Below are 12,068 nucleotides of genomic sequence, written 5' to 3'. Positions count from 1 at the left end.
AGTGTGCCAATGAGAATTGGTAAAATTAGTCACTAGCCTGCAGTGACAATTTTAAAAGCAGATAGAGCATAAACACTGAGTTTCTGGTTAGCAGAGCCTCAGTGATACAGTTAGGCACCACACAGGGAACACATACAGGGCATACATTATGAGCACTGGGGTCCTGCCTAGCAGGATCCCAGTGACACATAGGCAAATACAAACATACATACAGTGAAAATGGGGGTAGCATGCCAGGCAAGATGGTACTTTCCTACAATGGATATTAACCACTTTGTGTACTTCAGTATACTGAATGGCATTGTGGGTGGATGTGCCAAAGGAATAGTTGTAACTGGTAGAGAAAATTCAGTTGGTTAATTGCTGATCACTGCTTTCCTGCTTATACCCTTTGTAGTATCAGACACTATGACTGTATTTACTCAGATATTTCAAGCATTTATCATTATGGTTAACTGAGTCTGTGAGTTTGTTTGAAACACACTTTCACCATTTAAGGTGCGATTGTACTGGAAGCGAAGATAAAGTTATTTTGCTTGGCAGTACTTAGTAGGCTATTTCAGTGTGACGATGTTCTTCAGTTCAGTAAATCATTTAGCAAATTGGTGTTCGATTGGACCATGTGAGGAGGTGAGTGAACCAAATCAAAGTGCAACTGTGATGCAGAGATGACTTTCGATTAGAGAAAAAGGTACTAGCATGATATAGGCACACAGGAAGGTAAATACTTTTCGGTTCACTTCCTAATATCAAATTTTGCCATATAAGCCTGCATTCTCATAGTTTCAGTCCTTTGCTTTCCGCTTCCCTTGGTGAATTGCAGTGTCGCCACCCAGTCTTACCTATGTCCTAATGAGTTCTCAATGTCATACCAAGCCTCCCAGGTTTGTTGTTCTCCAGTATGCTAGCCTCAGTGGGCCTGCACGCCTTATCACCTTATTCTTACCAGTCATTTGCTGATCCCCACTTCATACTCTCCTCAGTGAGTTTCTTCTATCCGCCCTTGCCAGTGCTTCTCAGTTATAGCCTTGACTTTCCCGAAATCAGGCCCCTCGCTCTCCTGTCTGGGTTAGGCCTTCTGGACTTTACCAACCATTGTTATAGGGCAGTGTTTTTTAACCTGTGGTCCTTGGACCCCTGGGGTTTGTGACGCCCATTCAGGAGATCCGCGACTGCTCGGAAATTTAAATAATATTAACAGGTTATTAGGGTATAAATAAAGAAAGAAACAACATTGAACATTTTAAAACTCCTTATAAATGTGAAGGAATTTGATATTAAAGGCTACAAATTAAATTGATACCCTCAGATTGATTTGTGGGAGCACTCAAACAGAATGTAGTATAGCCAATGGGTGGCCTCAATTAAATTTAGAAAAGCTCCAACATTCTCATTTTCTTTTTTTTTTTTTAAGTATTTGTTTCTGAGTTAAATAAAATACTTAATCGTTTGTTTAACAAATGCTTGTTTCCATATTTTTGTTTTATTATGGTTCAGATCATAAAAATTGTTTAGGCTGGGGTCTCCTCCTTTCAATAATGACTCAGTGGGGGTCCCTGGATTCCACTAATCATTTAGTGGCGTCCGGGGATTCCATTAATGATTATGTGGGGGGTCCACAGAATAAAAAAAGTTAAGATCCACAGTTGTAGGCTATTTATATCATAGTTTAGACTGTTCTCAGGTGCACTTACATAGCTTGCTGTGGGTCGGGTCCACTGCCTCTCTACTTTGAGTAAGATGGTACCTCATAATGTGATAGATTATGGTTTTCTGTATGGTGAGCAAGCTCCTTTAGAAGTGTGCCTTCATTAGCTCAGCCAAGCCCCACCTCCAATCTGTAGATTTTGGGGGCATTTATGAACAGGCAGTTGCTAAAAGGCCATCTCTATGGATGTTTTTGTATTTAACTGCATAGTATTTCTAAACTACCCAAGAAGTGCTGCTTTAGATTAGGGATGCCTTTTAAAGTGGCATCATGGAATGCCATTCTCGTATCCTTCTCTTTTAATATACTGCTTCAAAATGTATTATAATATTGTTCTGAAGTTCTGAATCGTGAAAGGATCCTTTGCTGCTGGAGGAACTGTTCAGTAGATCTCCATAGAGGAGTAGGTCCTTCCAGGGTTCTTAGCAGGCTGTTGTAATCTTTTTATATAGTGTAAACTGTGATTTTACCTGTGAGACGGAAAATTGATTGACAGCGACATCTCACATTTCAAGTATGCTAGAAGCATTTAAGGGTTGCCAGCTCAAAATTTAAAGCTAGCCCCGATTTCTTGTAAGAATCTTGAAAATTATTAGTTTTTTGGTTGGATTTTCTTTTCCAAAACTTACTAAAGTGAACATTTGTATCTTTGTGGTTATATTTGAAAAGAGTTACCAATGCTGCTAGTGGTGGCATTGAAGAAAATGGGTCTGATGGTAAAGGGAGAACTATTATTACAAGTATGTACTATTTTTCCATCACTCCGGGTTAACATCAGGATTCAGTTTCAGATAGTGACCACTTTTAAGGAGCTTATCCCACTCTGAATGATGATCCGTTCTTTGTTTTAGGCGTGGCAAATTCTGGAATGTGAGTGATCTCTTGAAGTGTATCATCCCTTCGAACTTGTAAACATGCAGAATTTATTGTTGGTTAACCCCTGCTTTGAAGAACTTCACCTCGATCTTTGCTAGTTTTAAGACTCGCCCAAACTTGAGATTAAAATGTATTTTTTTACGTTGGCTCATATGGCTGCTATTAAATAAGTGCAATTAATTACCGTTTTCTGGCAGCCTGTGTTTTTGACAAACAGGTACACCTGCATCACTATTCCCTGGAGCCTTGCATTGTGTTTTTTTCACCTTGATTTTGTGAGAAAGTTTCGTCCTTACCGCTTACACGTCCTGTCAAACAGGAAATGCGTTTCTCTGCCTCCTCAACTGTTTGGTTATTAGCCGCCTCAAAATCTTATTCAGACCTCAAGAAGCCCTAAAGAATCAGAGCTTTTCATGTTTACACCTGTAATAAGACAAATTGCTGCCCCATGGAATTCCAGTGCCACGTTCCATAAACTGTTTTCTACAAAGTAACCAGCTGATCTACTCGTCGTGCTCTCTTTAATCATTGTGCGAAGAATTATAGCAGTATCTGATCCCCTTTCTGGTCAACAAGTAATCATGACGAACATATGAAAGAGGCACAGCAGTGTCAAATGAATAGCAAATATTGTGCTGTACAAATACTAATTAATAGTAAATCAGAAGATGCTCGAGATATTTTTTTGTTGCCTACTCCTTATCTAACTTTTGCATACACTCAAACATTTCATTGGCAGAGAGGAAAGGTGTCTTGGGTCCTGGATTAATACAGTTAGGTAATTCTAGTATATTAAGGTGCTTGCCGGTGAGATGTGTGTAATGTACTATTCATATATTGAACCACTGTATGAACATTTTAACCCTTCATGCTTTCAACATTAACACAATGTGTACTATTTAACTGGGTAATAGGAAAATCTGTGTTTTTAAGTTCTGTTCTTCAAACAATAAGAAATGTAAGTAATATATGGTAGCAAAAAGAAAAGTATTAGTATTGGTATTAAATAGGCGGTGATTGTTATCATTAGTCGTATGTGGAAAAGTTCACTGTAGTGATCGTTCTGACATAGCTCTTGAACCCACTTCCACCATATGATACATAATCCAGTTACACTCTGTGTATTCGATATATAAATGAAGGGGAAGGTATTTAGCATGTAAAATGCTCTTCAATACTTGAATTTGACATTATCCTTCGACCAGTGCATCTGCACCAAAACGGAGTAGGAGTGAATGTCACATCAGTAAATAACTTGTATTTTGCTTTTCATGAAGTTCAGTCGGATGGCTTGAACATTGTTGCTCGCAGTACGCTAGGCATAATGTGTAGATAATATATCCAATTGAATGTGCATAGAAAATGGGAATGCACAACCAAATTATGTAGACGTTATTGGAATTTCACTACTAGAATTTCCATCTGTTCTGTTGGCCGAACTTGTCCATTCTCTTGTCTCACCCACCTTATTTTTACATTTATATTCAGATCCTCCATGCCAACATTGTGGTGTACAGTTACCATTACTTGCTAGACCCTAAGATTGCGGAACTGGTGTCTAAGGAACTGGCCAAGAAATGTGTGGTGGTCTTTGATGAAGCACACAACATTGGTGAGATCCAAGTTTTTCACATTTGAAAGTGCTTCTAGACATGCCTGCAGTAAGGGGCTAATGTGTTCTACGCCCTGTAGTGTGTATGCAGCAAGGGGCTTGTGATGACACATGTAGAACATAGGGAAGTCTAAGAGTATATTGAAAAGCTTTACTCTCTTTTCTTGGCATTGCTACCACTATCTCCATTCTCCACATTTTCTACGAAATGCCAGTTTAACTTCTTTATTATTATTATTAACAAACATGAGTTTCATTATTAAGCCTACATAAACCCTGCATTCCAAAAAACACAATCTTGGAGGGCAGAGAGTATTGACTTGCAACAGTGACATTTATAATTTGACATGATTATGGTGTTTCCTTGTATCGGCTTTCTGGAGAACTCATCTGGGGTTTGTCTTTGAAAGTTGAGAGACATAGCTTCATCGGGTAGATGTCAGCAGACGTAATGGGTGGTCATTATGGTGCCTAGAATAAAGAGATCTGTGCATGATGGCATCAACAGTCGGAAATTTGAACCATGGTGGAGTGGGTAGAGTTCTGGGCAGTGGTCGCATTGAGGCACCTTTATTATAATGACCTTGAATCATCCGTAGGTGCAGCAGTGCAAGCTCGTATGACCTTGTAGCTGCAGTGGTGAGGCTAACGTACTGATGGCAGTGGCAAGGTGATCTCCATTTACTTCTGCCTGCTACCAGACGAGATGTGCCTCTGGCAACGTAGGTAAGCACTTTTCCTGTTAGCTAGACTGAATAGCACAATTGAGGTTGTAATGTGGCTAGCTTACTTTCAGCAAGCTAAGAGGAAGGTGGTGGTTTGCCAAAGTGACAAATCAAGGCCTCCATCAATGTAACAACCTCTTTCCTTGGTTGTTAACAGACAATGTGTGTATTGACTCCATGAGTGTAAACATCACTCGAAGGACCTTAGACCGCTGCCAGAACAATGTGGAGACATTACAGAAGACCATTCAGAGGTTAGTATATGTTGACTTCTTTTACTGCTATTGACCTGATATGACTTTTTGGTGATTCCTCTATTTTTAATAGTTAAATTAAATTTGTTCAGAATAAACATCTTTGCAAATATACACAAAATAAATCTAGTAATAAAACACTGTATTCGAAATTTAGTGTTAATTGCAAACAATTGTTAGAGCTCCATAGCAGTTGTACCAAACTAATTACATATTTACCATACTTTCGTCAACTAGAGGCATAGACTAAACTGTGTCCTCACCTAAATACATGTGCAGGATGACAAATCTAACTTCTTATAAATAAATATACGTGCAAAAGTGTGATAAGCATTCTTTTTTGTATACCATAAATATCTGTGAATACCTGGTCAACACAACTCTCTTAGAAACATTGTGTATGCAAGTACGAAATTGTTTAAAATGTAATCACTATTTCATTAGAAAATTGAGTCTCTAGCAGGCCAATTACATGCATTTGGCAACAGTCTACTGGCCTGCAGGTGGGTAGCCACTTTTATAGATCGCACTAGATGAAGTTTCATAACAGACGTCATTCAGTTTCTCATAGGGCCCTTGTACACTGTGCAGAAACCCAACATTTGATGGCAAGAGTTCACCTTCTGTTTCTAAAAGATTTGGAGATATGAGATGAACGTACCTGTATACCAAATTGTTGCCATATGTCCTACAAATAGCACACCACTTATTCTCAACCTAGCGTATAGTCTTTTATATGGTTGATACACTAAGTTCCCAACATTGATGATGATGTTAGGCTTCCCAGTGCTAATGTCTGCCATCAGCCTGACACTGTCTAGAGCAGTGGTTCCCAACGTTTTGACTTCTGAGGACCCCCACTGAATCATTATATTAGTCAGGGGACTCCCCACTGTCTCATTACTGGAAGCCGGAGACACTAGCCTAAACATTGCCAATGATTTGAAATAAGTGCTTGTTTCTGTATTGAAAATACAGAAACAAGCATTATCATACACAAATGATAGCAAATTTTATTTAATTTGCAAACAAATATAAATGGAAAAATATATAAAAAAAATAATGGGAAAGTTGGAGTTTTTCTAAACTCAATTGAAGCCACACATCGGCTATACTATATTCTGTCTGATTCCCCTGCACTGCACTCAGTTATCAGTCTGAGGATACTAGTTTATTATTTAGCCTCCAATTTCCAATTCCTTGACATTTATAGTCCGTTGTAAAATTTTCAATTGTACATTTAGACACTTTATTTATATACACTTTATTAGTCTGTTAATACTATTTAATTTTCTAAGCAGTCGTGGAGCCCCTGAGGAGGCTTTGCGGACCTCCAGGGGTCCCTAGACCATAGTTTGGGAACCACTGGTCTAGAATGGACCGAATTGCTATATAAATCTCCCTCATTAATAACTTTGTATTCTTGTCCTTTAGAAACAAAGGCAACTGAGAAATTGGGCAAAAATGGCTGGATCCAAATATGGGTTTACAGCTGAGTTATTGTTCCTTGCGCAATATGTTGGAATCTTTGACAGAACCAAATAATATGATAACAAGATGTCAGTAAGATGTTGTTGGACATGTTAGAGCCTTCACACAAAACACAAGACAAGATAGGATCTTTCTGTGACCCAGTCTTATCCTTCGAAAGTGAGGCTTCTACCTGCCCCACTGAGGTTGAGCTAGATAACAAAGTAGTATAATTTACTATTTGTATCACCCTATAAAATGTAGAAATTGAGATTTTAGTGGGATAGTTGCTGTGCAAGCTGTTGTTGCATTGAAGGAAAATGTCTTAATTAAGTAAAATATTTTTAGATATAAGAAAAGCAAAATAATCCATGGCATTTGTTTCCAGTAGTAACCTCGAGCAACAGTTAATTCCAAAAACTAGGCTGCACTGTAATTTACCCTCCAGAAAAGGTCTTCAACATTGATAACTGTTGAAAACCAAATAGAAGATTAAGGTCCTACTTACAAAATTTTTGCTCAGAAGCATTCAGTTACGCCCAGCTTATATTGAATATATGTACCTTAAAACTCTTAGGATTTATCAGAAATTTAGTGCTTGAGCAGGGATGATAAACGTATTTCCTTCCTGCTGCCTCACCTCCTCCCTGAGTGTCTGTGCTGTGGAGGTGGGCTGCTGGGGGTCTTGTTTATGGCAAAAGCATTAAATGTCATTACCAGTAAGTTATCACATCAGCATTGTGCTTGACTTATGATGCTATTCAGCAAAACTAGTGGTAGCAGTATGTTATCACATTTGAAAGACCTCAGACACACCCACATCACAACCTTGAATATATGACCTCTGAGGTCACAGTGAGCAACTGAAATCTGTAAAAGACTGCAAAATCAATGCTCCACATACTGATTTCCTTCAGTTAATCTCTATTGATAATCTTAAGCTTTCATTAGTTCCTTTTATATAATTTAAAGTTTAATTAAGAAAAGCCAATTTACCAAATACTGTAAAGGTATGTTTTTAAAGCATTTCTAAAGGCATTCCTGGCCATTTTATATGTATATTTTCTCAGGAAAAAGCTAATGTGTCACCAGTGAAAGTAGGTGACAAGAAAAACCTATTTTACAAGCCTTTTTAAAAAAAAGGAAAATGAAGGCCCACGTAGGACGAAGTTAGTGGAGAAGGAGTCCCAGTTACTCAGTTTCCCATGATACTTGTCAGCGTCTGTTGCTCTAGCACTTTTTCCCACTTTCAGGAAATAGGATCTATAGTACTGAGCTTGGTCTTTTTTTCTGGCTTTATTTTACTTGGAAACCTTACCAAACCTTCATTAAAGCTTATCGCGTTACAGGCTTCAGAGGACTACAAACCCCCACAATACGCAAGCTCTTTGAGGCTGGCTGATAGGTGGAAACTAAAACATGCCTCAGGCTTGCAGTACTCTCAGCTCCCTGAGGACACACACCTCATTTTCTAGACTAGACTACTTTGTTCCTAATAGTGGGGATTCCTTTTGAGACCAGAGTGCACTACCTGGCAAGCAGTATATCTGAACTCTCTCCCATCCTCATGTCAGTCTGGATGAAGATGAGACATGGCTGCGTCAAGTGGCAGCTAAATGCATACTAACGTATGGACCATGAAACAATTACTCCTTTATTCGAAGACACTACTATGTAATTTACAGTTATTGTAGAATGTGTAAAATCCCCTGTGGCGCTTTGGGAGGCATACACAGAGTAAGGGAAGGGCCAAGCAGCAACTTCTTACAAAAAAGAGAGCTAGAGTAAAAGTGATATACTGTCTAGGGGAAGAAGTGTTAGCAGAAGAAAAGAGTTTGAGTAATTCACCTGCTGGAAGAAAACTGCGGAGGCTGGTGCTATTCTATGAGGGCTATCATAATGAGGTGAATGCAGATGCCGGGGCACATTATCTAACCATACGAACTAAACTATATTGGGCACCATACTGGTGATACTACTACTTATGCCAAATTCACCCCTGAACACTGTAGCAAGTGGCAGTGCTAGTACTTTTACAGCCCAGGTCATGTCCTTCTATTGAGGGAGTCACATGAAGGTTTTCAGTCAGAGATCATATACTCCTCCTACAGCACTGTATAAACACTGGCCTAGGCATCATTAACACCCTTCAGCACACTCTAGGAGCTAATAGACTCCAAGGCTACCAGTCCCTGGTCACAAACTCCTCCTATAGTGTGGTCTAACACTGGTCTAGCCATCATTTAAACCTTTTGACACACTGCATAAGGTCTCGGACTCCAAGTATGTGTTATACACGTAGGACAGTTACACTGTCTTTATCTTCATTGTCATCTTTCAGATCATGGGCATGTATGCACAGTGTAATAACATCCCACCCTTAACATCCTTTTTACTTACATTTTACACAATAGATAAGTTAGCCTTATTGCTTTTATCATAACTTTTCATAATGAACATTGCACATCTATGGCATCTAACATACCTCTTATCCAATGAACCATTCAGGCCTATAGTCTTTATCATTGGTTTATCACCATAATCAGCTCAACCTTACTGTTTTACACACAAGCTTTTCCACAAAGAACAATCGGGAATTCAGTCATACAATTACTATTGGCAAAACAGTATGCAAGTCCTCAAAAGAATGCTTATCAACGATCCACTCAGTGCAAATCCTGCACCTACTAGGTTTGGCAGAGGGATTATTAACTTCAGCCATTGAGAGCTGCTGTGGTATTTGATTTTTTAATAAACAAGTTAATTTAATGCAGCTTGACATGTGTTCAGTTGCCATCTCACACCTCCTGAAAATGTAGTGTGTCCTTCTCTCCTGCAGTTGTTCCTCGTTCAAATTCCCCCTCAGACAGCTTGTTTTGGCTTGCTTTATTACATGCCATGCAAGTATGGTTTTGCTGACTTTGTGAAGAAATGAGATGCCTTCTTTTGTGTGTGGTCCTGAAGCCTGTTTCTGGCTCATGCTGGATTTTCCCTATGATATATAGTTATTTAAGTGCTGCTCTTGCCGTAGAACTGATTGGAACTGTTTCCTAGAACCTGAGAATCTTGGAAATGTTGTTCCTGGTTGGGTATATCATGTTTACGTTTATGGACTAGAAACATGGAGCGACTTCAGTTTTTGTAGCTTTCCACAACTCAAGGACAGATTTACAATCTTTCTAATAAGTATTGGTGCTGCCCTCAGGCACACTGACTAAATAGTACAGATTTACAGTTATTTACTGTAGGAGGCTGGCCTGACTTGTGGTGGGTACCAGAGGTACTTCCACCTTGTGCCAGGTCCAGTTATCCCTTATTAGTGTAGAAGAGGTGTTTCTAGCAGCTTAGTCTGATAGAAGGTAGCTATGGCAAAGCAGCTTAGGCTGAACTAGGAGACGTGTAAAGCTCCTACTATACCACTGGTGTCATATGCACAATGTCATAAGAAAACACAGTACACAGAAGTACTAAAAATACAGGTACTTTTATTTTTATGACAATATGCCAAAAGTATCTCAGTGAGTACCCTCAGTATGAGGATAAGTTATATACACAAGATATATGTACACAAACCAAAATTATGCAGGTAATAGCAAGAAAAGTAATGCAAGCAGTTTAAAGTTACAGTAGATTGCAATAGGAACACATAGGTATAGGGGTAACACAAACCATATACTCCAAAAGTGGAATGCGAACCACGAATGGACCCCAAACCTATGTGAGCTTGTAGAGGGTCGTTGGGACTGTAAGAAAACAGTGAGGGTTAGAAAAATAGCCCACCCCAAGACCCTGAAAGGTAGGTGTAAAGTGCACCTACTACCCCCAGAGAGCACAGAAGTCGTGATAGGGGGATTCTGCAGGAAGAACAAACACCAGCTATGCAACTAACAGTGGATTTCCGGACCTGAGTACCTGTAAGACAAGGGGACCCAGTCCAATAGTTGCAACAGTGTCGAGAGTGGGCAGGAGCCCAGGAAATGCCAGCTGAGGGTGCAAGGAGGCTGCCACCTGTTGGAAGAAGCTTGGAGTTCTGCAAGAAAGAAGAGGACTAGGAACTTCCCCTTTGGAGGATGGATGTCCCATGTCGCGATGAAGCTTGCAGAGGTGTTCCCACGCAGAAAGACCGCAAACAAGCCTTGCTAGCTGCAAGGGTCGCGGTAGAGGATTTTGGATGCTGCTGTGGTCCAGGAGGGACCAGGATGTCGCCACTTGAAGGAGGAGACAGAGGGAGCGCCCAGCAAGTCAGGGAGCCCTCACAGAAGCAGGCAGCACCCGCAGAAGTACCTGAACAGGCACTTAGAAGAAAAGTGAACCGGAGTCCACCCGAAGTCGCAAAAGGGAGTCCCACGACGCCGGGGGACAACTCAGAAGGTTGTGCACTGCAAGAAGGAGTGTCAGGGACCCAGGCATGGCTGTGCATGAAGGAAATCCTGGAAGAGTGCACAGGAGCCGGAGCAGCTGCAAATCACGTGGTACCCTGCAATGCAGTCTAGCGTGGGGAGGCAGGGACTTACCTCCACCAAACTTGGACTGAAGAGTCACTGGACTGTGGGAGTCACTTGGACAGAGTTGCTGAGTTCCAGGGACCACGCTCGTCGTGCTGAGAGGGGATCCAGAGGACCAGTGATGCAGCCTTTTGGTGCCTGCGTTTGCAGGGGGAAGATTCCGTCGACCCACTGGAGTTTTCTTCAGACCTCCTGGTGCAGAGAGGAGGCAGGCTACCCCCAGAGCATGCACCACCTGAAAACAGTCGAGAAAGCTGGCAGGATGAAGCGATACAAGGTTGCTAGTAGTCGTCTTGATACTTTGTTGCGGTTTTGCAGGCGTCCTGAGCAGTCAGAAGTCAATCCTTTGGCAGAAGGTGAAGCGGGAGGTGCAGAGGAACTCTGGTGAGCTCTTGCATTCGTTATCTGCTGAGATCCCCATTGCAGAGACCCTAAATAGCCATAAAAGGAGGTTTGGCTACCTAGGAAGGAGGATTGGCTACCAAGAGAGGTAAGAGCCTATCAGAAGGAGCCTCTGACGTCACCTGCTGGCACTGGCCACTCAGAGCAATCCAGTGTGCCACAGACACCTCTATTTCCAAGATGGCAGAGGTCTGGGACACACTGGAGGAGCTCTGGGCACCTCCCCTGGGAAGTGCAGGTCAGAGGAGTGGTCACTCCCCTTTCCTTTGTCCAGTTTCGCGCCAGAGCGGGGCTGGGGGATCCCTGAACCGGTGTAGACTGGCTTATGCAGAGATGGGCACCATCTGTGCCCATCAAAGCATTTCCAGAGGCTGGGGGAGGCTACTCCTCCCCTGCCTTCACACCTATTTCCAAAGGGAGGAAGGAAGGAAGTCCTTTGTTCTGCCTTCCTGGGCCAGGGCTGCCTGGACCCAAGGAGGGCAGAAGCCTGTCTGAGGGGTTGGCAGCAGCAGCAGC

The 12,068-nt window shown here is 41.3% G+C and overlaps 1 protein-coding gene across 2 annotated transcripts in view; it reads left to right on the top strand.

Annotated features, from left to right (window-relative positions):
- ERCC2 (ERCC excision repair 2, TFIIH core complex helicase subunit) overlaps positions 1–12,068 on the top strand; it is a 1,394,405-nt gene that overhangs the window by 414,454 nt on the left and 967,883 nt on the right. For both annotated transcript variants that reach the window (XM_069207765.1, XM_069207766.1), the window contains 2 exons: positions 4,073–4,196; positions 5,079–5,175. In XM_069207765.1, coding sequence (XP_069063866.1) covers positions 4,073–4,196; positions 5,079–5,175 — 221 coding nt within the window. The remainder of the gene's footprint in view (positions 1–4,072; positions 4,197–5,078; positions 5,176–12,068) is intronic.

The sequence above is a fragment of the Pleurodeles waltl genome, chromosome 9 (genome assembly GCF_031143425.1).
Source record: "Pleurodeles waltl isolate 20211129_DDA chromosome 9, aPleWal1.hap1.20221129, whole genome shotgun sequence".
NCBI lineage: Eukaryota > Metazoa > Chordata > Amphibia > Caudata > Salamandridae > Pleurodeles > Pleurodeles waltl.
Note: the sequence above shows the minus strand (reverse complement) of the source record. Positions and strands in the feature narration are given on the sequence as shown.